Source organism: Thunnus thynnus, chromosome 10 (genome assembly GCF_963924715.1).
Source record: "Thunnus thynnus chromosome 10, fThuThy2.1, whole genome shotgun sequence".
Lineage (NCBI taxonomy): Eukaryota > Metazoa > Chordata > Actinopteri > Scombriformes > Scombridae > Thunnus > Thunnus thynnus.
Genome location: NC_089526.1, coordinates 19,084,548 through 19,111,429, shown reverse-complemented (window position 1 = coordinate 19,111,429; position 26,882 = coordinate 19,084,548). Strand labels below are relative to the sequence as shown.

Sequence of the window (26,882 nt, the reverse complement as noted above, 5' to 3'; positions counted from 1 at the left end):
AGAATTGGGCAAAGCAACTTTAGGAGTATGCAGCTTTCATCATAGAAAAACATCCAACTGGATATACAGTAAATTTACATACATACATACATTTACATACAGTAAATTTACGCATGAAGGACAAGAATTGATAACACAATTACGGAAAATAAGGCGGGTAGAGGAAAAGTATGTATAAAAGTATGTTAAAGCGTAGAGACAGCTTGAAGGGAGGAAATGGTTATTTAGTTTTTTGAGGACGATAGGACTGGAAAGAGCTAAACATAAAATGAATGGACACAGGGAGAATAAAATCTGACGGTGGCAATAATGTAACATCATGGATGGCAACTGCCGTAAAACCTCACAGAGGAAGAAGAATAACAACCCTGAGAAGGAGGAGTTGTTATAAAACGTTACCCTGTATGATACATGGACATTATTTTATGTGAGTGTTTGAGCTTAGAGTACAACAGTATATGATGAAGCAGCGTGGCGTTTACACACTAATAGCTACCATGCAGCTACTGCAGGTATTTGGGGGCGTGGTTTGCACCATAGGTGTGCCAGGAAGACGTCCGTTTCAGGTGGTTACGGTATTCCAAGCCCGCGAGGACACAGGAAGAGACACTTGTATCTAACCTCAACGACTGCAAATATTTTTTATCGCTTCCAAACACTAAGTTACAGATTGAGGGTTTGTAACTTTATAAAACTGTAAAGGGGAAGAAAGAAACAAGGTACAGAATTGTTTGGGATCCTGTTGGACTCCTGCTGGAGAGTTTCTGGAGATGTATTCCGCCAGATATGAATACGACGTAAGTTTGGTTAAGTTTCACACAGCTGCTTTTATGTTAGTTATGTTATCACCCACAAACAGATAAAGTTTTTACTACAAATTCAAAGTTTGTTTTATAGCTGACAATTAGTCTGACTATTGTGCCTAACGTCTTTATTTGAGCATTAATCGGGCCTTTCTACATTAAAGAATATAATTTTCCACGAGTGGAGGATGGAGGTTTCCCTAAAATCATATTGTTCTTAATTGATATTTGAATGAATGATTATTCTAAGATCTCTTGACTAGTGTTAGAAATGAGTCCTCTGTGGTGTTCTCATGTTGGTTGGGATGTCATGGATGTAAGTTCTTTAATTTCAACAAATAAGGCCTTTAAAAGTTTTTGAATTTGCTGTCACCATGAGTGAGGAAAGCGAACTTTGTTATGAAAAAGATAAGTGTCTCAAGCTTTGAGTGATATAATTACACATTGTACAAAATCTTTTTATCACACTCCATTCATTTATGTCATTCATTATTCTGTAAAACAAAGTCATTTCTTGCAATCACACCAGCTGTTATATGAAGACAGATAAAATAGAAAAGAAAAAACAAAAACTAGACATGGACGCTTTTATTAGCTGACTTCATATTGATGTTTACTAAAGTAAATGGAAACAAACAAAACCAGGTGTAACAACACTAACTACTACTACTGACACAGAAAGCTTGTGTGAGGCTTTGTAGGCCTCGCCTCCTGCATGAGAGAACAACTATTAGTACAATATCTAACCAGATCCAAATCACAGGCTTTGAGATGATTAGAGATAAGATATAAAAATTAATTAATACAGCTTTAATTTTTCTCAATATATTTAAAAACACGGCTAAAAACTTAAATGCTTCCACCTCACTACAAAATATTTTTTTTTAAAAGTAAACTCTAAAATATAAAGTGTAAAGTTCCTTTTCATTCCACAGTTCAGCTGAGTCACGTTCAGAAACTATTCATGTATCAGTGGTTTCAATTGGCCCCATTCACAAAGGTTTGTTGTTGTATGAGTGCTACACCTGCTGGCAGGTAGTCACACTCAGGTCATTGAAATAGAAATAAAGGCCATAAGCAAGTTGCCACAGTGATTTATAGTGATTTTAACCAAGACAGCATTTCACCTGTTTCAAATCTACAATAAACCATGCCGTTGTGTAATGTAATATTTGAGCAGAATTGCATTTTAACTTATAACAGAATATGAAAACTGCCAAAAGCTTATTTTGCATAAACTATAAGTCAAATTATCCTGGAGCATGCATACATTATGTTAGTATCCATACATTTCTTATTATGACATAATTCAGTTTGAGACTTCAGTATTCTGGGTCTGTCTGATAGCAGAACAAAACTCGATGGAATACCAGATGTGGGCAGAAAATAGTGACAGTTGGCTAAAGGTGAACTTTTCTTTGCAAAGGGACTCATTAATTAATTAACAAGGCTTTGGCTACTGCTGCTCAAATCCACCAGCTCTCTAGAACCTTCATTTGACAGCTTCATGAAAACAGTCATGACCTCTGGGGAAATACACACTGTGGTGGACCAGTATGTGTACTGCTAAGAATGTGACCTAACAGTAACAGGATTCAGGTGAAAGAAATGTTTTTTCTCTCTTAATATAGTCTGACATTAACTCCTCGTTAATGTCAGACTGGGTGTTTGTGTGTGTGCAGCATATTATCAAAATATCCTTTCTTTAAGTGCCATTTCTTATCTCAGAGATGTGGGCTGCCCACACTGTGATGTTTTTTAGACACATGGATTGCAAAGCATGTTCTTACTCGACCACCATATTTCTGTTCTGTAGTAAAAGAAACAAACAAATTTTTTTTGAAGATGTGTGTCAGATTTCCCAAGGAAATGATGAACTGCGTATGAACATGAATTACAAAACTCTAAAAGTCCTGTCTCTTGTGCAAGAGAAGTTGATGTAGGTGAATGAATCAGTATGTGTCTGACTTCATGATGGTGAAGCAAAAAGGAGGCCTGTTAGTGCTGCAGTGTTGTTGTAGCTCAGTCTTGTGGCATGTATTGTAGCTTGACTGTGACTGTGTTAGCAAACTGTCTTACACAGTATGAAATCATGATTTATATATCTGTCTCTCAAATTAATTCATATCTGTGCAGCAGGTGCAACAGGTAACCTCCAAAATCTCTCTTACCTGCACTGAATTCACCACAGTTTATTACTGGAACAATTTCAATTTCTATTTAATGTGCTATAAAAGTTTAATTGCATATTTTCTGTGTGGTATACTGTGATAAACTACCTAACCTAAGTAACTTAATAGCTCAGTGACAACTGCACATACTCTAAGACAGCAAGATATGGATATATTAGTATATAGAGCTGCAACAATTAGTTGCTGACTGTTAAATTAATCGCCAACTATTCTGATAATTGAGTCATTTTTTTTTTTAAATGGTTCCATTTTCTAAAATGTGAATATGTTCTGGTTTCTTTAGTCTTCTATGATAGTAAACTGAATATCTTTGGGTTGTGGACAAACAAAGACATTTGAAGAGGTCACCTTGGGCTCTGGGAAACAATGATCAACATTTTTCACCATTTTCTGACATTTTATAGACCAAACAACTAATCAATTATTAGAGAAATAATCAACAGATCAATCAATAATGAAAATAATTGTTAGTTGCAGCCCTATTAGTATTTAACATCAAATATTTTCAATGTACACTGACACAACACAAAACTAATTTAAATGTAACTTAACAGTCATCAAATTACTTACCAAATGTTAATATAAACATACTTTCGGTACCAAACTTGTCATGCCACACTTTGACTTTTTTTGACTCTGAAGGCTGAGAAAGGTACTTGTTTTAAATTGCAAAAGTGGCACCAAGTGAAGCTCAATAAATGACCACGTTGTCCTTTTTTAATGTTTGATTACTCACAAACAATGAGGTCAGTCTTAGATATTAGATCAGATGGGAATATTGTGATTAATGTAGTCCGTCTGTTCTCTGTTTATGTGGTGACTCAGTGGAGTAGTCAGTAAATAATTCTTCAGTCAAGGCTATTTTCCTTTTCTCTTGCATTTCGGCCTACATTTCAAGGGCAGTCGTGTTAAAAATGAGCAGTAGAAGTGACGTGAATGTGGTGTTAATGTCACTTCTGTTATTATTGACTCTTTGGGATGATACATTAAAATGCACAATTGACAAAACAGGGGGACAAGTTTAATCTTTAACAGTGTGCAAACTGTGTTTAGTTGTGTTCTGTTCCACTCAGGCTTTGGTCTTTATCAGGGCTCTCCAGCTGTTAGCCACTGTCTGTGTCCATGGGTGCAGAATTTGCGTAAAATTATCCAATTTCAAGGAGTGTACTCAATCTGATGGAGGCCTCTGCCGTACAAGGGCAGCAGCAGTATTACTTCTCATTTATGTAGCAAAAAAGACAGAGTAAGGGGTGATTTTGTCGACTGATTTGCTCCCAAATTTCTGCCTATGTCCTCTTGAGCAGCAAGGTGGTAGCAGGTCACAAGGCTATAGCACCACTCTTCATCATACACAACCACCTGGCTGATGCTGCAGTGTAAGAGACTAACTGTTAGATGTCTGCTTAAGGCTACTGTCAGGTAAGAGGTGTGTGTAAGTGTTAGGGCACACTGAAGCCTAAATGGCATGAACTGACCATCTTATGTGATTGGCCTTGTTAGGGAGTCTCTCATGGCCTGATCTGCCCCGATAGGACAGATAAGTGCTTGGGTGTGCAGAGAAGGCACAAGAGAGCTGATTGCTTTGCCTCTGATAGGTTCCTGTGTGTCACGGAAAAACAGTTACACTGCGACCGCAGTATGTGGCTACTTTTTGGCTCCTGGACAGTGTTCCAAGTATGTTGACAAACTACCTAGGTAGCTCCAAGGAATTCAATATATTGTGAAACTTAGTTAAATGGAAAACAAGCTAGCACCGAAGTTGCTCTCATAAACATTTATTTAGGTCTGCCATTACTACTGTACCTTGGCCTTGAATTGTTTTACAGTGTCAATTACATACATGCATATTTTTCAAACTGATAACAACATAATGTGTATGTGTGAACAGACAAGGAGGTCTTGAAAAAATGGTTGCAGGTTAATATGCTGTTCACATTAGAGCTGCAATAATTATTTGATTAATCGACAGAAAATAAGTTGGCAACTGTTTAGATCGTCGAATAATTGTTTTACTTATTTTTTAAAGCAAAAATGCAAACAAAATGCTGGTTGCAGCTTCTTGAATGTGAGGATTTGAAGCTTTTCTGTGTCATATGTGATAGTAAACTGAATATCTTTAGATTTTGGACTGTGGATCAGATAAAACAAGACATTTGAAGACGGCACCATGAGCTCTAAAAAATTATGATGGACATTTTAAAGACAAAGTGATTAATTGATAATGAAAATAATTGTTAGTTGCAGCCCTAGTTTACATCCAGTTACGACTAGGTGTCAGGGAATCAATAGTGGTGTTGTTGTTGCCCTTAAATGGGGGAAATAAAAGCCTGAAAACCACATGGTCCTTTTTAATGCAGACATTTTGGTTTATCATAGTAGGGAGAGATGTTACTAATGACATTGACAGCTCTGTTCTGTGCAAGTGTCCCAACAAGTCATGGCAGTGTGACAGTGAGTCAGCATGAACAATACCAACCTAATGCTTGAATGGAATTCATCATTCTTCCATCATTAATTTTTATTATTCACACCTGTGACACATGCCTTTTACTGCTGTGATATGTCAAAATGTCTTCTGTAAAAAAAGAAAAGTTCACCCAGTCAGTTTGACTGCAGGTAAACTGTCAACTGCCTCAGTCATGGTTAGGGGTAACATTTGGTGCATGAGAGAGATGAGTTATGGATGATCTCCTTCAAAGAATTTAGAAAAGAGAAGATAAAAAAATAGAGGGTTCACAGGTGGCTAAAATAAAACAAGACGCCCACAAGTCTTAAGAGGCACTTGTCTATAACCTCCCCAAGTCAACAGAAGCAGAGACAGTTTGGGAGATAATAAGGCAAAGATAAAGGAAAAAAAGTGTCACGTTTAGTCATACACAGAATAGTTTTGGGAATAGAAATGAACTGACTCACACTGACACTGTGTGTGGGATGTTTTGTCCTCTGTAGTATCTGTTGAGACAAATCTGGTTTGCAATCACCAGAGTAAGGACATTATTTAACTGCGACAGTTTAAGGACACTGTTACCCAGCACATCATAACATGAAATGTTGCATTGCTAAATTACAGTGTATATAATAATATTTAACTGGTACTGAATGTTGGCCTAAAAACACACTTTACAATGTAATTTCATACACACTCATTTAATCTTTATTACTTCCTGTTTGTTATGTCTTCCTCTGACCCTCTAATGTGGGTAAACTGAAAACTGAGGCTGAAAATAATCCACATTAGGAATATTGTTTTGGCCCTGTAGCATTATATATTGATGATTGATTTATTGAGCATTGAAACTTGAGGTCAACATGGAGAATGTGTATGAATCATTGGCAGAAAAGGTACATCTATCCCTCACCTGAGTTAATGTAAAACTGAGACAATTTTTGAAGCTTTAACCCGAAAGAATGTTGTACCCTGTTGTCTGTTGTGCATGTACTAGTAAATTGAGTCACCAGACAAATATTACACAGTCAAGTAAACAGAAATAATCAAGTTAAGTGCCAGTACCTTAAAGTTATGCTTATGAACAGTACTTTATATTTCTGCTTTACCCAAGAAAGATATCTGGATTAGCAAGAGAAATTGTTGTTAATAAAGTGTAGCACTAAATTAAACGGTAACTGCTAAGCTTGTGGGTGAGCTGCTTTTTTTTTTTTTTTTAAAACCACACCTCTCAGCAGTGTCAACTTGTTTCCACCTGTCAGACTGGTTAGACTACTCAGAAATATAGTACTCTTAAGCAACCCACCACAGAATCATCACTCACTTTTATGTGACCACACCAAACTTGACGTCTATTTTGCAGAGTGTTTTCTTGTCAAACATTAATGCTTCTTTCAGTGTGCATCAGCATCTCGGGTTCAATGTTGAAATCCGCACTACCCCTTCCTGTTTAATAATGGCATAGTGCACTGAAATGGTGTTTTAAAAAAGTTCTACACATAGTTAAAAAATGGAACAGTATTTCTTTCTAGTAGTGAAGAGTGGGATATGATGAAGAGCATGTAATGGTTTTATTAGGCTGTGATCAGGGTGACTGATAGAGAGAAACCCCCGAGCGCTTGCTGACCCCATCTCTAATGATTCCCCTCATTCTGGCCCATGATTGCTGTTAGAGAGTCCAATTAGGAAGCATGTGTGGAAGCCCGAGCCGGGTAAGAATAGGCCTTAATTGCCGTGAGTTATCATCTAGACTCATGTAATTGAGCCCCCATCTTAAGGGGCAGCACATCTGACAAATTGATTTAATACCAAAGTGATTCTCCATCCCTAATGACACTCGGGCTTCTTCACTCATGGGCCACAGGCACTGAATTCATTGTATGTTGATTACTAACCGGCCTGAAACCTTTCTCTCAGTCCGCCCACTTGAGATAGCTCAACAACACACACACACACACACATACAGCCTAAAGCATCCTGTCCATAATCTCTACAAGGTATCCCTTATTTATTATGCAACGTCTGAATACGAGTGTGGGATATCTAGCACATTACTAAACAGGTTTCTCCAGTTCTGCAAACATGCTTGTTTGAACTAGTCACTCTCGGAAAGCACTTTAAGGTGTTTCTCATGACGTTTTTCTTGATATTGTGTAGTCTTTAAATATTGAGAAGTAAAGCTATTCTTGTTTATGTTTGACTCTGTTTTACCCCATTTTCTTTTCCTCGAGTACAAACTTGCCTGTCTTCCTTGATTATGCTGAATTAGTTTCTTTGTTAGCCTGTTATTGGATTTTTCCCTACTAAACTTTAAACAAGCACACACATTGTGAGTGTGAGCAATAGTGATATATAATTTCTGTTAAGGGATCAGTGTATTTACAGGTTGTTAAAGGAAATCCCAACTCTCCTCCTACTCCAAAATTTCATATAAATGCTCAGTTAGGACCTCATGTAGTTCATTCATACATCATTATCCTGCCATTCACAGCTAATTTATTTATGTATAATGCATAGACTTATATAAGTAAACAACTAAACTACCCAGCAGCATTTATTTGCATGGAATGGGGATAAAATAGTTTGCACAGAAACAGTCAAACTGTTGTTGATAACCTAGATGAACCAGGATAATTTTGGGATCCAATCTTAAGCTTTTGGTAAAACTGCATTTGATATCCACATGCTAAGAAGCAATATGCCATGCAGGAAAACACCTCTACCTGTACCCGGCTAAATCAAAGTAAACGAAAATGAAATTAAAATGATTTTCACTATGTTTGTTGTTTATATGTGTTTTTTCTGCATCAGGGACGCAATGACAACCACGAACGGATCGACTTCTTAACCAGCAAAGAGAAAGTATCATCAAAGCGGAAGGTTGGCATCCTGATCGGGGTTCTAGTGGCGCTTCTCATCCTCGCGGCTGTTGCAGCGGTCCTCATCTGGCTGTTTGTCTGTGAGTGTGCTGTAGTTGAAAGCTTTCCTGCATTTTATCATCCAGTAGAGAGACTTGGAGTACAGTACCATGCTTTTATATGTTTGGGTAAATTAAAAAGTAAGAAAAAAAATCTCCTGCATAAATCAAAGTTATTCTTCATATAATTAAATGAGATATTTGGAGTGTTTACATTGCTAACATCAGTCACTGGCAAGACAGGCATAACATCAGAAACTGTAAAGTGGATCATTTACACTTGCTGTGAAGGCACAGTTCTTTGATATAAGCCTGTAAGAGTGGCTTGTTTGGACTTTTTAATTTCCCATTAGTGTTAGCCTACTTGACAGCTCTGACTTGCTCCTTTAATAATGCAAAGGAGGAAAAATGTCACAGAGTCCATGGCACAGCTTTCTTGTCATTTACACACACAGGGTCTGACAAAAAGGCCTCTGAAGTCTTGATAAACAGCCTCTTGATTCAACTGGCTGTTTTAATTGCTCTGAGAGCCAAACTGTCTTCTCAATATGTGATTGCGCTGTATGACTTCAAAATTGTGTTTCAAGGCTTTTTTAAAAACTTCAAGTCTCCGCTTTCATCAGAGGCAGCTATTTTATAGCTTTTCGTTGATCAAACACTTAACTCTCCTTTGCCTCTCTCCTCCAAGTTAAAGATGCAAATTCAGAAGCCACCATCAGTAAGAAGCTCCGCCCATCAGTACAGGTGTTCAGTGGGCATATGGAGCTGGTTGATGTGCCATATGACCAGAAGCTGGAGGACACCAACAGCAAGGAATTCAAGGATTTGGCAGAAAACCTGCAGGCAACAGTGAGTTTGACACCCAAAAAAGATGGCTTTTCTACTTGTGTTCCCTTTCTATGGTTTACATTGTTTATTGTGAACTATTTTGAGCAAAGCATTACAATCAATTCTCTTCTCTAAGGATTAGTTGCGGATGTTGTTTGGCATCGTGGAAATGCGCTTTAACTATGCCCCCTCCAGTGCATAGAAACTGCTGAAGGCATATTTGCCTGGGTGGAATAAAATTCCTTAGTAATTCCCTCAACAGTATCTCCTATTATTGGAGGCAGTGGAGATGTTTGTAGCACCACTTAGTCGAATGCTGATAGCAAAGAACCCCGCTCAAACCCATTCAAGTGCTCGCTTTCTCTCTCAAAAGCTCAGTGAAGTGAGGGTGTTGGGTGAGGATTGGAGTGTTAATGGTCGACTGCAATATAAGATGAATAGATGACTGGAGGAAAAGCTTTATGATGTTCTAGGTTTGCACTTACATACAACAAAAATGTCAACTTGTAAAGAATAATTTCAGATCTAGGTTGATGTTTACCATGATAGGTACAACTTGTGTTGATTCAAGTAAAGAATTTTGGGCCAAAGCTGTCAGTGAGCGCCTTAGAGTTCATCATGTTAAACCAGTTGTCCCACAGTTTTACACTAATACGTCTCTAGCACTACTTGTCTGTAGAGTCCTTGAAAATTGTATAACTGTATTTTATCTCCTTTAGATGGGGTAGGAAAATGGCAATGGGTTCATATCTGATGTTGCTGACTTAAACTGTAATTTTTTTACCTAGTCTTGATATTTTATTTTACAATAATTTACCAATTTATCCTGTGAACAACCCTCTTTTCTTCCTCTGTATCACTCTCTGCTTTTATGAAACCTGGTTCTTTCTCCTTTGTGATGTTACCTTGAGGGACACAAGCAGCACTCAGATGCTCCCACTCTCTCTTAGCAGTCTAAACACTACAGCCTTTGCAGTTTTTCTTTTCACAAAGAGGGCTTGCTCTGAGGTTAGCTAACGCTGTACATGCATAATATATAGTGGTGGCACGCATTTAAGACCTCAAAGAGTGGCTGCAGCCTTGCCTGACACAGTTTGCCACTCACTGCAGCTGAAGGCAAGACAGTTAATGAGAATCACATTGTTGTATGCTTTTCATGGAAGGCAGTTTTTATGTTAACATGCTAATTTGTACTTTGTCTTTAGGCAGACAAGCAAGAAATCCTGTACATGATCTGTTCAGTAAAAAATACATTTTCTCTACACAGCTGGGGGAAATCTTCAAGACAGATCCATTTCTTGGAGAATACTACGCTAAGTCTGTCATCACTGCATTCAGGTACCTTTAGGATCTTGACATCTGATTTTTTTGTACACTGCTCTAATGCTTGTGAAAACTTAAAACCCACACTACGTCTTGTATGAAGGAAAGACTTTGTTGCACTGACCTCTGTGGAGTTTCAAGTCTGTTGCATTTATGACAACAAACAAAATCAGGGTTTGGTGTGGTCTGTTGACTTGTTACCACACCCAGCTGTGATGTAGTAATAGTACAATACTACTGTCTACACTCTGTATAGTCATACTGTATTACACACACAGTGATCAGAGCATGCAGCCACTGCTAGATGGCAGCATCAGCAGGATTTCACTGATTGATTTCATTTTTGATTTAATTTGGCTTGCAATTTACAGTAGATATATATCATCCATGTTCCACTAATCTTTGTTTCTTCTTGAATGTTAAAGCATGTTACTGAATGGTCTCTCTTTACCCTTCCTTCCTACCCTCCCTCTCCATTCCTCATCTCTGCTTGCCCTAGTGAGGGTGTGATAGCCTACTATTGGTCTCAGTTTGATATTCCAGTTGATGACCTGGAGATCGTGCCGGAGTTCTCTGAAGAGCGGGTGTTAGAGACACTGGAGAATGGCATTAAGGGGCAGCGCAGCATGAGGAGCACCAAAAATATCAAGATCAGCAAAGTCACTGCCTCACGTAGGTACCACCAGGACCAGATGAAGGGGTCACACCAAGGGGCAAAAGAAAGGGGACTACTGGGTCTTTGCCGCTGCTGGCTCCAGATTATGACATTTAACAATCAGCAAAGAGAAAGTACTGTGAATGTAGATTTGAATAAGGTCATTGTCATCTCCTATCAGCATTGGTATTCTGTATGCTTTCTATTTGTATTATAGGAGCTCACTCTGAGTTGTGCTGATAAGATGATAACAGATAAGCCAGACCTCTCTGCTTGTGCTGCATCTGAGATTGCACATTTTATGCTGTTTGGATCCTCTAATGATATTAGCTGGGCCCTGGCCTGGCTTGAGACAGCCATTTTTCTTCCTTCTGTCTTCTCAGCATTCACATTGCATTTGTCCACAACCTGGCCACCAGCCAGGGGCTGGCCCTGTGACTCAGTGGTTTTTGGTCCTCTTTAAAATGATTTCTGTGGGTATGATTTGATGTTGCTGTCCCAGATAGTTAGACAAAGATGTATGGGTTGCTGCTGTAGGGCAAGGTGAGATGGAGCAGAAAGAGCTACACACCATCACCAGTTCCCTTAACCGCAGGGAAATGGAACAGAAAATGTGCAACCCAAATATTTTAGGCTCATGCATCAAATTCTATCAGCCTCCCAACTTTGGTGACCCATTCTTACCTTGCCTCCTGTTTCTCTGCCACTCTCTCTTCCCCTCTCTCTGTCTCCAGTCACAGATCCTCGCATGGCCAGGGACCCCAGAGCCGGTGAGTACAGCGTGTCCCATTTCAATCACTCGCAGCTGTAATTTTCCAGCTGGCTAGATGCTCACCCTCCTGCCAGTCTGTAACGAATGGCTGGCCTGGCGTGTACTGTACATGTGCTGCTCTAGTCAGAGATTGAGAACCCTGCATCAGGCCAGAGCTAGTCAGTCACTATGTCCGACACTTCTTTTTGACACTGTCTGGTGATTTATATCTTTGAGATGATTAGACTACATTACATTCCATTAGTACAGCAGCTGTATCATCCTTACATTAATCTGTCTTTACGTACATCTTGTAACATAAAGGATGGAAGCACCTGTGATCACATAGTGTTCAAATTTGTTATTTGCATAATTGTAAATTGTTCCCAAGAAAAAACAAAAAAGATACAATATTTACTGTCAATATTTCTTAAGATATAGTGCATGATGATGATCAGATCTTAATTTACCAGCTATAAATTACTGTTGGATATGATATGACCAATGTTGTTATTCCCAGTGGGGTGTTTTCATCATCTGGAGGCTGGAGAAGCGGCGAAAGAATTTTCATCTCCAGGTTACCCCACCAGCTACCCCCCAAGGTCCCGGTGTCAGTGGCAAATCCGAGCCTCAAAGAACCACGCCATTTCTGTCAGTTTCCCTTTCTTCCACATCGAGGATGACTGCTCTGATGACTTTGTCTTCATCTATGATTCTTTGAGTCCAGATGATTCTCAGGCCATCACAGAGTAAGTCACATAGCTGGGAATGTTCAAAGGGCTCAAGGGCACTGATGGGAAATGTGTTGGCTGTGGTACAAGGTCATACTGGTGCTCTTTTTAGAGTTATATCTTTGATGGATCAAGTTTTGCCATTATACTAGCTTCTAGTTTACTAGTGGTATGCAGTGCAGTATTGTGTGCAATAATGCCTCCTCCAAGAGGAATTTTATTTAAAAGAAAATGATTAAATTGACTCATTTTTGCTCTTACAGTACTTCAAATTGTGACACAAATCACATTCTCATTTTGCCTTAAACCTTGGTAGAAGGGTTTGTTTGATAGGGTCCAACCAACATTTGTCTCATTTATTTAGCCTTGAAAATCAGAGAGAGGGGAAATATATTTCTGCATGATTCCCAGGGGACAACCACTAGGAATCACTTTGTATTTGACTGAAATGTTGCAGAGGGATTTAGGAGTAAAAACGGTTTTGATGTGGTGGAAAACATGTTCTACTCCGTTCCTTTCACTGGATTTGTGATTACAACTTTTTTTTCTTTTTGGCCCTGAAGCCTTTAGTGCTGCATGTCCCATTTTATTGTTAACTTTTGAGACCTCAGTGAGATTGAGTTGGCTCAAAAAGACCTCTCCTTTCAAATCTATCAAGGGTGCCAACCTGAATCCTGCTACACCACTGTGTGTAATTGCACTTTGTCTATGGAGGAAGGGTATGATTCTGAAACTGCAGGCTCCTGAATGCAACATCAGTTGTAGCTGCAGGCAATTTCAAACTCAGAAACCATTGCCAAACAAATATGTGTTACCAAGTGATGCATAAAATTTTTATAATGCTATTGAGCGATCAGCTTTATCCAAGGTGACATGGGGTTTATGAGAGCTATAATATAATACTCTATAATGACATTATTCTACTAGAGGTAGATGTATTGCTGCTCTCACAGTGTCATTCACACCTCTATGGCTGTGCTGCCAGCAGTGCTGAAACTTCTTGCTAATGTACCTAATGTTTGACTTTGAAACTCTGCCTAAGCAATTTCTATCTACTGTTGGCATATCTCTCCTTATTTATCTCCTTCCCTACCTCTCACTGCTTATCTATTGATTTCTTTTCAAATTATTTTTTTCCCAAAGCATTTTAAACTTGTTTGCTGCATTGATGTTTTAGTGATTTCGAGTAAAAAGCATTACAGCTGCATGTAAGTTTCCTAAGTGTTGCACATCCTAAAGTGTTTTGATTAGAAGAGTGAATACATCAGTAAATGCATCAGACATTCAGCTTATGCTTCATGGTTGTGTCTGCTACACATGCACACACACACACACACACACATACACACAGACACAGATAGTTCTTTGAAACACCTTCTTCTGATTCAGTGAGCATGATCTTGCTACTACTTCTCCTCTCACAGGAAGTGTGGTCAGAGGCCCCCCTCCAACCCTCTGGAGGTGGTGTCATCTGGAAACATCATGCTCATCAACATGATTACTGACAGTGACGTCCAACGGCCTGGCTTTCAGGCCAAGTATAAAGCCATCCCAATATCTAAAGGTAATCAAGTTTACATTCACTGCACTTTATATCATCCATTTACCTGCAGCATTCTGGACTATATCTACACCAGTTTGCCTACATTTGTTCAGCAATATTTGTACTCAATCCCATTACAAATGTATTATGTTGTTGTTAATATGACACATTATTTTCAGTTAAAAACTGCGGTGGCGTCCTCGCTGAAAGCACAGGAGTCTTCACTTCCCCACTTCACCCCAGCTTCTATCCCCCTGCCATGGACTGCAAGTGGACCATTAAGGTTTGCTACACTGCTCCTCTCCCAGGCCCCCTCCTTTACCTGAACCCCCCCCCCCCCACCCCCACCCTCCCCTCCCCCTCCACCACCCTTAGCCTGCCATGAGAGGAATGCTGAGGCAGCACTATCGAAGCCAAGCTGTTCAGTACCTCTTCTATCTTCATCTGTCAGATGGCTGTTGCTGCTGCAGCTATAGCTGAGCTGCAGTGTTTTGTGTGTTGTGTGTTGGTTTTGTTTGCTGGTGCGTTGTATGGAGTGTATGTGTGTGTGCACACTGTCTTTTTTGGTGTGTTGCAGCTTGTATGCTTGCATTTACAAGGGATACATATTAAATGTCTTTGTGTGTATGTGCTTGTGTGTGTGTAGGTGGAGGAGTGACATGCATGGTAAATAAGGTTGTAATAAACCAATCACCTCTGCCTCTGCGCTGTAGGTCCCTGCTGGCAAAAAGGTACGGGTGAAGTTCACCATGTTCCGCATGAAAGAGCCTCAGGTGGATATCCGTGTGTGTCACAAAGACTATGTGGAGGTTATGGGCGTCAAGTAAGATTTTAATTCATTTATATGACATGTTTTGTTTATTTTACTTGTCCGTGAATGTGAGCATTATGGGATAATTCCAGTTTCATACATCCTGGGACTGATTTTCCAAAGTTTTGGCATCATTCCTATCATCAGTAAATAATGCCACCGCTCTCAGCAGGTTACAAAGCTAAAAAGATGTCTGACTGGGCAAGAAACAGGAGCAGTTTGACAAGCAGTCACACAGTTTTAAAACAAAACCTCAGGCTGGCCAAAGTTATCTGGAAGAGAAACAAGGGAGAATGGTAAAATGATTCCTTAACTGTCTGTCATAAATATACAGTACATCACAGTTTACAAACCGACTTCCTAGTTCAACTTTCACTGACTGTACTGGCTATAGTTGTGCACACACAGTTTTCTTATGCAATGAGGGATTATGATACTGACTTTTTGGGTATGCTCATTTTCAGTTTACCTCCAGATACAGTGGATAAATTATCTGCCAAAGCTGTTGATCTGGTTCTCTGTCCATTGCAATGTTTCCAGATCTCAGTAGTAACTTTATTGAGGAAATTGTTATTGTAACCCATAGTTGATGGCCAAAACTACAAAAATAAGACCCAAGTTGTAATAAACCAGAATTTTCCTTTAAACATTAGTTTTGTGTACCAGGTATTGTGGGGAGCTGTCCTCTTTGGCTTTGATCAGTGAGACCAATGTTCTAGATGTGACCTTCCACTCCGATGAGTCCTACACTGACAAAGGCTTCAGTGCTGAGTACAGCGCCTATGATCCCGCAAACCGTGAGTTAAACTCTGTCTTGCACCCCACATTTACACGACACTTGGCAAGATGGGTGAAATGTTGAGATGAGACAGTGACACTCATAGCCTCCCATTATAAAGTGGTGTTGAGAGATGGTGGCTGACTGACAGTTGAATAGACCTGTTTTGTGATAAAGGCTTAGAAACTGCAGCAGTGAAACTCAAGAGCTAGACTAATCACCAGAGAGCTTGTTTATTGGGTCCATTTTATTTGCCACTGTCACTCAGGAGCACTCCACTTTCAATACCCTCCGCTCTTTATATTGTCTCCCAGTTTGACAGAAATGGATTTATAATTGCTCTGATCAAGTGGGACAAGCACTGGCACCACGACGGATGTTGTGAATATACACTGTCAGTTGCTCTCGCTTAATTTATCATCATCGTCATTTTCTCTGTTTTTCTGCTCCTTCCCTCTTTTGTCTGTTCTGTAAGCAGCTTGTCCCAACATGTTTGCCTGCAACTCTGGCATCTGCATCGGGAAAGAACTGCAGTGTGATGGCTGGAATGACTGCGGTGACATGAGCGACGAGATGAAGTGTCGTAAGTTCCCCCTCGACCCAACCACACTTTTCCTGTCTCTCCTCATTTCTTTATCTCTTTCCTATATCCTCCATGCAGGCTTTTATAGAAATAATTAGACTTTTTTGGAATTGCGATAATTGTTTTCTTACTGATTGTTCAAAACCACTGATCGATATCTGCCTCTTAAATGTAAGGCTATGGCCAGCAGCTGGTTAGCTTCGTTTAGCATAAAGACTAGAAACAGAGGAGCTTGTCTGATTGTGTCCAAAGGTAACAAAGTCCACCAACCATTATATCTTTGTCTAATTTGTACAAAAACCAAAATATAAAAATAAAAAGTTGTGGTTTTTGCAGGGAGTTATGTGGGGGACTATATCTTGTCTGGGTACAATAACTTCCTGGAGTCTGGGTGGGTGGTAATTTCATGGTGATGACACTGCACCCAGCCAAGAAATAGTCCAGTACATAACCCCTGTAAAACCACAACTTGTCATTTTTACCCCTTGGGTTTTGTACAAATCAAACAAATGAGATATAGCATGTAATTAGTGAGCTTTAGAGGTGCTTGTAGGCAGATTTTGTTAAATTTGGACAGAGCCAGACAAGCTGTTTTCCAGCTGTTTCCAGTCTTGTGCTAAGATAAGCCAACTGGCTGTTGGCTGTAGCTTCATATTTATCATACAGACCTTAGAGTGGTGTTCTCATCTATTTCTCGACAGGAAAGTGAATAAGTGTATTTCCCAAAATGTTTCATTATTTCTTTAAGGCTTGAGCCATTACTTTTCCATCCCTTTTCATACCACTCATATTTACATCTTCAGTTACATTGTTAAATACATGCCATTTCTCTTTCAGATTGTGGGAAGGACCAGTTTTCTTGCGGGAATGGGTTGTGCAAACCGAAACTCTGGGTGTGTGATCGCGTCAATGACTGCGGAGATGGCAGCGATGAGAAACGGTGCAGTAAGTATGCCCCGCTCTTAAAGCCCTCTTTAGGGGAAACAAACTCTATCTAGTGCTATGCTAATTGTGCTAACATTAGAGGCACATCACTGCTAATGCTGTGGCCACTGACTCCTGCGCTGTGTGCAGTCATTATTTTATCAGTAATGGAGGAGTTTGTTTGAAGCCTTGCCCAATTTGCTCAACAACCGTCCAAATGCTTAATCATGTGTAATACACGCACGAGAATGGAGACAGATGGTAATGTCCACCATGGCTGCACCACTAATGTCCCTCTGAAGCTTATTGGCCTGTCTGCACCTTACTCAACTTTTCATCTTTGTTTTCTTATTATTTCTTAATCTTTGTGTTCCTCTGTTTTCCAGGTTGTGAGGAGAATGAGTGGCGCTGTGGGAACGGGGTTTGTCTGCCTCAGGATGTTGTGTGTAACAATAAGAAGGACTGTGAAGATGGAAGCGACGAGGCCTCTTGTAAAACCTGTAAGTGGCAGCGCTTATTCTCTTGCCAGTCAGTCATGCATTTGGTGCAAAATCCCCACCAGAATGATTTATAAGCATGTTACACAAACCATTAAGCAATTAACCTTCATCCACAGCAGAGTAGAGGTTTAGTCTTTACAAAGATGCTGCACTGAAGGCTCCATTCAACACATTTTTCATTGTGCACATTCTGTTTGTTCTTTCTTTTATTTCCTCCTACTCACTACTTCACTTTTTATCAATGTCCCTTTCACTTACTCAGTCACACACATACACACAGAAGGTACTCGTGCATTTCCTTTTGATTTTCACTTCTGTGAATAAAGAGGGATATTAGACCTCAACCCCAATCAATACACCCAATCAATGCAATCTGCTCCTCAATCACTATGTATTGTGCATTCAAGCCTCACTTTGAAGCCTTGCTGATTGCATAGTGTTTTACTGGTTAAACTTAGCAATGCTCTAATGCTTTGATTGAAATACGGTATATGTTTTGATTTTTGGGACCTGTCTCCACCCCACTGTAGCTCCGGGCATCTGCTCTGACTTCAGCTTCAAGTGTAACAACGGTGACTGTGTCAACAAGGTGAACGCCGAATGTGACCGCGTCAATGACTGCTCTGACAACTCAGATGAGGCCAACTGCAGTAAGAAATGTTTATCTCCTTTCCCCTTGTAAAAAATCGGCTTTTTAAAAAATTTAAACCAGCTGAGAGTGGATCTAATCTCTTCAGTGCCATTCAAACTAGATTATAGAAGAGCTGGGTTGAGCTGTGTGTTGGTTTGTCTGTCAGAAAAAACCCCCAGGCCTTGACTGCTTTATTTATTTCACTCTTCTTTGAAAACAGCTCTTGTCATCTCTGAAGTTTTTGTTGTTAAGCCTCAGGGTGTGTCTGTGTTGTGTTTTTTTTCTCCTTTTTTTGATCAGCTAATATGCCAGTGTGCTTTATTAGGATTCCAAATAGTCATTGTAGCATTCACAGCCAAGGCTGGCGCCATGCTGACTTAAAGTCAACTTAATCTAATTTTCTGATTTTTTTTTCCCTCTGATCGTTCATGCCAGTCTCACCTAGTATTTTGCACTTGCCATCTAACCCCCCTCTTCTCTCATTACATTCTTTGTTAAATGACAGATTGTGGCACCAGGCCCTATAAGCTGAACCGCATTGTAGGAGGGCAGAATGCTGAGCTCGGGGAATGGCCCTGGCAGGTCAGCCTTCACTTCCTGACATATGGACATGTTTGTGGTGCCTCAATCCTCTCGGAAAAGTGGCTCCTTTCGGCGTCCCACTGCTTTGTCACCCACGACCCAGCGTGAGTCTATCTTTACAGCATAAAGATGCATAGCACTCATACACATGTGCATAGCAGGGCTATATATGATATGGAACAGATACCCTCTCATGTATTTTGGTGTGTAAACTGTTATTGTCTCCCTTTTATTATTCATCATATTATTTAACATTTTATTAGATCTCGTTATGCAAGATTCACATTTTGCTGGAGAAAAAATAGAACTGTGCACAACAGGGGACCATCTACTGTATATACACATTTCAAAGTCATGATACAGTTAATTCAGAACTACCTTGGAGGGGGGGGGCAAAATTTGCATCTCATCCATGAATGTGTAGAGCTGTATTTATCAGAGCGCCCTGTAGGTGGAGCACTAACCATGTTGTTTAACCTGAAACAATCCTATTGTGATTGAGCAGGAAGTGTGTTCATTTTTACAGATTCACAGTCGGTGGTGATATTTGCTATATAAAATGCCATTATTTAATATGTAAGCTTTTTCCTGACTATAATGGAAGCAACTTTAAAATACATCATTATACCTAGTATGTAATTTTCTTATTCTTGTACAAGGGGCAGAGACAATATAATGAATGCAAATACTAGAAATTGCTGTTATTTTACAGCAAAATGTTAATAATATAATCCTGTTAACTTTAAATGCAGCACATTACTGTTAATTTGGGTTGATGAAATGGCTCAGACAAAAGATAATGATATGATACAGTATTGATTGCTTGGAGGTAAGAAAACAGTAAATTATAGGATTTTACATTGCATTTTGGGAACACAAACAACGGTAGAGAGTTGGCACATGTCTGCCTGGACATTGGAATATGATTTTTCATTCATCAACTTCTTCATCCAGCAAATCAATAGGTGAGTTCCTTTTTGCTTTTCTTGGTAGCATAGGCAAAATACATTTTTCCATTCAGTTTGAATTGTGCTATATGCCCTTACTTCTGTCATGACAATGATTTGGCACTTTGCCATCTGATCACAGCATCAAACAAAATAAGCTATTTTATGAGTATTTTCATCAAGCCTGAGATCTATTCTTTGATATTCTTTCTGGGTTATTAACCAAATTTGATGTTTTGGAGTTTTTGTTCAAATTGTTTTCTTGAAGTGAATTTTATTCTGATGAAATATGAAGAGCATTGGACTTTAATGAAGTTTTGAAATCAGGGTCTTGCTAACTAGATACATCTGTACTGTTGCTAAAATAATCTCTTGTCGCAGTGGTAAGTCAACATTTCTGAGAGTGGAGTTGGACTTGTGATTCTAATGCTGCTCCAAATTACACGTTGAGTTTCATTTTACTTTGTTTTATATGTTAATGTCTCCAAACAACTTAATTTTATTTAGATAATGTCCCCTTGCTGTCTGCGTAGTAGCGTGTACCACTTTAACTGATGAATTGTTGTCTTTCATGCTTAAGTACTAGTGGATTTAATATATGAAACACATCAGCAATTTACAACAATATCCGTAACTTAGTCCTTCAGTGTAGCATCCCTGGATGGATGCAACACTGAAGAATGGATGTGAGTATTTATTATTATTATTATTATTATTATTATTATTATTATTATTATTACCACTATTATTATCATCTTAATAAATAAGACATTTTTTCACACCCTCTCTGAACACACTTTTTTTCTTTTAGGTGGTTCGTAAGGATAAACTAAGAGAGGCACCCAGGCAGGACGGGACAAAGTCCTGTCACAGAAAACAGAAAGTCACCCAGAAATAGACTATATCCATTAACCTTTGTGTGTTGAGTCTAATGAAGAAACCAATGGACTTTTGAGTGTACATATACTCATAGAAGTCAGTGAACCCTCTCATGCACCCACACAATCAGTCTCTTAGCCACACTTTTCAAGTACTCACTAAGTCATTTTTGACACTCACTCACTTCACTCACTCACTCACTCACTCATTCACAGATATTCACTAACCAGCTCACTCACTCATTCAGTCAGTCACTCACTCACTCACTACAAACCCTTATAAATACACATTTAACTTGGACAGTTTGGTTACAGTTTGCATTAGAGGAGCATGTTAATATTTTCATTTGTCTTTATATGTGTACAATGTTCAGACAGACTGCACTGCTTGTTTAAATATTTACCCTTTAAATGACTGAAATTAAATTACCTGAGTGAGCTCCATGCTTATTTTTTTCTTTTAATTTCAATTTTTTTTTACAAATGTTTAGCATCTTCATTTAAAACATTAATTAAATGAGACATGGTTCGAAAAAAAACCTTGAAGTTGTATCATTTGTCAAACACTTTTAGCTAATTAACTGTTGTACATACTGTCAATGAGTAATTATCAATATCAAGTCACAAGGTTTGGAAAAAATATATTTTAAAAATTTAACAAAACTAGGTGTAGTCCTCACTGCTAGTAGTCAGTTACACAATGGTGTGTTGATATGTCATACATATTGCAGTTTACAGTAAAAATCTGTTGTAAACCTCTTGTGAAAAAGGTGCAAATGACCAGTGATAAACTGCAATCCTTTTGGCAATATTTTTCTGTAAAAGTAGAAAATAACAGTTTTATGCTATATTTATAAAATCAACAACAAACTGTTAATTTCAGAAACAGCAAGACACTGTTAATTTTACAGTAAATTAATGGCAATTTTGCTGCCAGTTCTGTTTTCTGACAGAAAAATCTTCAACAGTGTAGCTACCTTTGTGATTATAATGTTCAGTTTTTTCGAGACTGTTAAAAAGGTGTAGTATTTTTGAGGATGTAGTTTGTAGTGTTTTTTTGTTTTTTTTTAAATTAAATTCCTTTATATTGAGATGTGTTTCTTTGTTGAATCAACACCTTTCTGACACAGTTTCAACAAAAATATTAACGTTATGGCCTTGAAAGAAGCAAATGTTGCAGGGCTATTGTGTTTGGATTATATTAGCATAAGTGTTTATGATATTTCATCCCTCCATTGTGGTTCATGCATGTAAAAAAAAACTTAACCTTCACCCCCTGATGCTATATATGCTACCACAGGAACCATATTGCAGCCAACTGGCAAACATACAGTGGCATGCAGGACCAGTACAAGCAGGATGGCGTACAGCGCCGCCCAGTAAAGAGGATCATCAGCCACCCGGATTACAACCAGATGACCTTTGACTATGACATTGCACTGCTGGAGCTCACCGAGCCGTTAAAGTTCGAGAATACCATCCAACCCATCTGCCTACCCTCTTCCTCCCACGTCTTCCCTGCAGGCATGTCCTGCTGGGTCACGGGCTGGGGCGCGCTCCGAGAAGGAGGTATTATGCATGAATTCATGATTCTGGTAGAACTGTAGTCATTTTTTGTTGTTATTGTAACTGATTATTACACTAATTCTGAATATTTATACTGTTATTCCTCAATTATGGTTGACCCACTCTATAATCGTGTTTTTCCTCTTTGCATATCCAACTTGCATCAAAATTAAGACGTCCCACTCCTCCCCCATCCTCCTCACAATGAGCTGTTCATCTCTGTCCTTCATCTTCATTCCCTGCCTGCTTCCTTCTTCTTCCCTTCATCTTTCTCATTTCATCCTGTCTTCTTCCTTTCCTTTAATGTCCCTCCCATTTCTTTATCTCTACCATCATGACATACTTCTCTTCCGCTCAACCCTCCATCCCTTTTCTTTCATCTTTTTCTAATCTGCTCTATTCCATTAAGCCTTTTTCCATATCCGTATATCAAGACAGACGTCGGCTCTCCTGGGAAGCCTTTTAAACCTTCATTAGTGAACACTAATCCAGCCCATTAACACCTTTGATGTTAGTGACGAACACAGAGGTCACGTGGCAGAGCGCTGACCCCTTTGTCTTGTTCCTTCAGGTCAAAAGGCACAACTTCTGCAGAAGGCTTCGGTGAAAATCATCAATGACACGGTGTGTAATGTGGTCACGGAGGGCCAAGTCACCTCAAGGATGCTCTGCAGCGGATTCTTGGCTGGAGGAGTTGACGCATGCCAGGTGAGAACATGCAACATATTCTCAATAGAAGAATAAAAGGACAAAGGGTTTATAGATAGATTTTCACACCCATATAATTATCACACTCTCACATCCAAACCCAATCTAATAACCATTTCCCTGACCGTGTTCACCAGGGAGACTCCGGTGGTCCCCTGGTGTGTTTCGAGGAGAGTGGGAAGTGGTTCCAGGCCGGCATAGTGAGCTGGGGTGAGGGCTGTGCTCGTCGGAACAAGCCCGGTGTCTACTCCCGCGTCACCAAACTCAGAGAGTGGATCAAGAAGGAGACAGGGATTTGAGGATGTTGTGAGGAACAGGGAGGGATGCAGAGCGGGGAACAACGTCATAGTGCTGAAAAAAATATGAAGATGGAACATTTGAGTCTGATTAAGGACAAGTCTCTCCAAGATGTATTCATTTAGCAGCAGACTCACACTGAGGAGACTGTTGCACGGACCTTGATGAATGACTTAAAGCACTTTATGTGGTTGCCAAACCCCTTTTTCCCCTGTCCTCCCTCTCACACACTCACTGTACACACACATACATATAAACCACATCGACTTACATTTTGTATAGTTTTTAAGGGCGTAAATCAGTGCAGTGTCTTTTACCCACATCAATCATGTCATGTTTCACTTGTTAAGAGTAATTTTATATATATATATATATATATATATACTTTTTAAGTTGGAGGCAGAATATGAACTTTTTTGGGTTTTTTTTTTTTTTTACAGTGTTTCTAAATACAATATCTCTCCAAGAAAAAGTAAAATTCTTCAAGACCAAGTGTTATGTATTTCTAAAAAGGTAAGATGTCTTCATCTTTTTGGGCGGCAGTTAATTTTGCACTTTGTCAGTAGCTCATGCTGTAGATAGCTTTAAATTTGGGGTTTTATTTATCAAGTATCTTAAAGGAACATAATGCTAGTTTTAGTCGTTTGCTACAAGGCACTCACACATTACTGCCAACCATTTTCCAAAGCATAGCATAGGTTTTTAGGTTGATTAAAGCTTTTTATCTACTTATCTGCTAGACAGCCATTAGTTTCAGTTTTTATCAGTAAAGTATAAATTTCAACTTGCCGAGACAACCGCATTACCATGTGATGATAATGCAAGTTTGACAAAAAACAAAAATGCTTAAAACTCTGAAGGTGCATTTTCATATTATACTTAAATGAATGAAAAGCAGTAGCTGCCTGTAAGGTATAAAATGCATTAATCAATCTAAAAGCCCATGGTTTGCTTTGGAAAATTGCCAGCAGTGATGTTAAGTATACCAGACTTGTAGTTAGTGGGCTAAAAAAAAACAGCAAAAACAGCAGCATGATCCTTGAAGAATGCTGATCTGAGACCGGAGGGATGCTTAAGTTGTTTTAAGTTATTGTTGATCTTAACAGGGGTTCTGAGTATTTCTGTTTTATATTTACAAATGCTTACTGGCCTTGCCAGGTCTGTGAATGATTTGCCAAAATGTTATATTCAAAAGCGGGGCGGAGGATGAGGATTAGATCCAGTTGGCTTTTGCACAGGTCTCCAGTTAAGCTCAGGGTGATTGGGGTCTTCAGTCACACACACCTGAGAGCTGAAGCAAATCCAAGGGGTTTTCACTGGTTGCCAGAGCAATGCAATGAGCTCTTATCCCAGTGAGTGTCTCTTCTCTTCGGCCATGATCACCTCAATCAACTTTTTAATCTAAGATTTGACTGGATGGCTTCTTTTACACCATTTGCCTTCATCTCTGACTTATCCTGGAAATATTATATCCCGGATAAGCAAACCAAAGATTAGTATTATTTATTGAAGGGGAAAAAAATTAATGAGGGTATTGCTCTGTGGGCCTTTTATATTAATTCCATAGAGCCTTACAGTTAAACATTGCAAGTCTAAATGTGTATTTTTCAGAAATTATAGGCCAAGTTTTAGATAGATTTCATTGTACATTGTGACTCTGATTTGAATTATTGACACACTTTATATCCTTTCTTTGTTTGTTTGTGTATGTTTTTATATGAAAGAATCATGGTAATAAACATCTTTTATCTGATTCCTCAGTACCTAATTACATTACCTGTTTTATTTGTCTTTGAGTGGATCTTGTCTCGTTTTATGTTGTGCATAACAAATGTGTGTCTTGTGAGACCTTGTCCCTTCTCACTGTAGAATTGTAATGAGCATGTACCTCTCCTCCCCGTCGCGAGCAGCGTACCTACCTGGGGAACAGAGGTGACAAGATTAACTCATATTGTCAAATAATGCCTACCTTTGTCACAGCTCTATCTTATTACCCTCCAAGATGGGCACGTCGGCTCTGGGAGGCAGTTACACATACAGTGGGGGTTCTACTATCTCATCTGTCTTCATTAAAAGCAGCACACCACTGGGGGAATAGGAAAATCAACATAGACAGTGCCGCTAATTTATGTATTCATCATTGTTGCTACATGGGAAGCTTTGTTTGTCACTGCTCCCCATGCCCAATGAAGCTACTCACTGGGCTGATTAACTCTCAGGATTCACACCAGCCAGTTCTTTATCGGAAATGGTTTTATTTAAATATAAATATGTGTACAAAGGTACGATAGCTCATTTTTAGCAAATAAAATTCTTAATACATTATTAAAAGAATGAACAAACAAATGGCAATTAGTTGTGTTCCAAAAAGCATAAAAAGCATTCAGTGATTGATGAACAACTTAGAGAAGAAAATCTGTGGATCCAAATAAATCAACCAAGATAGATACATATGTATATAAAGTACTTTACAATAGAGCAGCTTACAAGCTGTACATTAAGGCTTATATAAAATATAAAAATAAAGACAAGCGATGATGTTTGCTTCCTCACTTTAAGGGTCATTTGTTCTCTCATCAGGCTGCCTGGAAACAGCTTTTTAGACAAATGGCAGTACAGGCGTCCATACTGAAACATCCAGGAAGTGGAATGCAACTGGGCCAGGTGCAGAAACCAATGTCTCAAACATGAAATGGACATGAATATAAACGCTGAAGATTTTCACTAGACACATCATTTGCATGCAACAGAGAGAAAGTATGGGCTCAGCCATTTGTACAGATATTTAGTGTTTCAGGGTAGTACTGTTTCTTGTAAACATATTGAGACAATTTGATTGAGTTGCAAAACTTGAGAGCATATGGTCCAATGTAGGACTGCCTTACACGTCTTAGCCCAACTGAGCCTGCTGAAGTTGACGTTGCATTCAAGTTTATTTCAAGTTCAAGATTGCCACCATTTTCCAAACCACCACATTTGATTGTTCTGGTAATACCCTACTCTTCATTCCACGATCAGTAAACACAGTAGAGAACAGTACCAGGGGTAGGAATGCAGTATTCAGTCTCCACCTCTGCCCCCCCTTTACCCTATACAATTATCACCATCTTTGGGTTTTCATGGCCTTTCCTTGTCCATCTTGGTACAACACAGTTAACACATAGTCTTCCATTAAAATGAAGGCTAAAATACACATTCTCTTCATATCTCCTTCTTTTATCCACCGGAAAGCAACACCGCTAAGTCCAACATGTTAGGGTTGTTATCAGACGAAGCTCCAGGAATACGGCTCAGGCCAAAAGTATTCCACCGCTGAATTAACTCTTCATACAGTAGCCTACAACTAGCCTGTTGTGCAGAATAGTTTATGTCTGTCTCTGTGGATAGCTCAGTCTTTTGTTGATGATAGAGACACAAATGTGCTTAGAATTCCTTTCGCATGCCAACAAAACACCAAATGACAGACAACAATAGGTTGTTCATATCTG

At 39.1% G+C, this 26,882-nt stretch overlaps 1 protein-coding gene across 1 annotated transcript; it reads left to right on the top strand.

Annotated features, from left to right (window-relative positions):
• The first annotated feature begins 556 nt into the window (after window positions 1-556).
• On the top strand, window positions 557-25,167 carry st14 (ST14 transmembrane serine protease matriptase). Its single transcript, XM_067601872.1, has 19 exons — window positions 557-797; window positions 8,253-8,400; window positions 9,047-9,207; window positions 10,454-10,524; window positions 11,009-11,181; window positions 11,899-11,934; window positions 12,436-12,664; window positions 14,071-14,210; window positions 14,369-14,472; window positions 14,903-15,012; window positions 15,667-15,797; window positions 16,257-16,361; window positions 17,199-17,306; window positions 17,672-17,785; window positions 18,316-18,435; window positions 18,922-19,102; window positions 22,124-22,392; window positions 22,961-23,097; window positions 23,235-25,167. Exons 1-19 carry the CDS (start codon window positions 771-773, stop codon window positions 23,394-23,396), a joined length of 2,526 nt encoding a protein of 841 aa, XP_067457973.1. The 5' UTR covers window positions 557-770; the 3' UTR covers window positions 23,397-25,167.
• The last annotated feature ends 1,715 nt before the right edge of the window (window positions 25,168-26,882 follow it).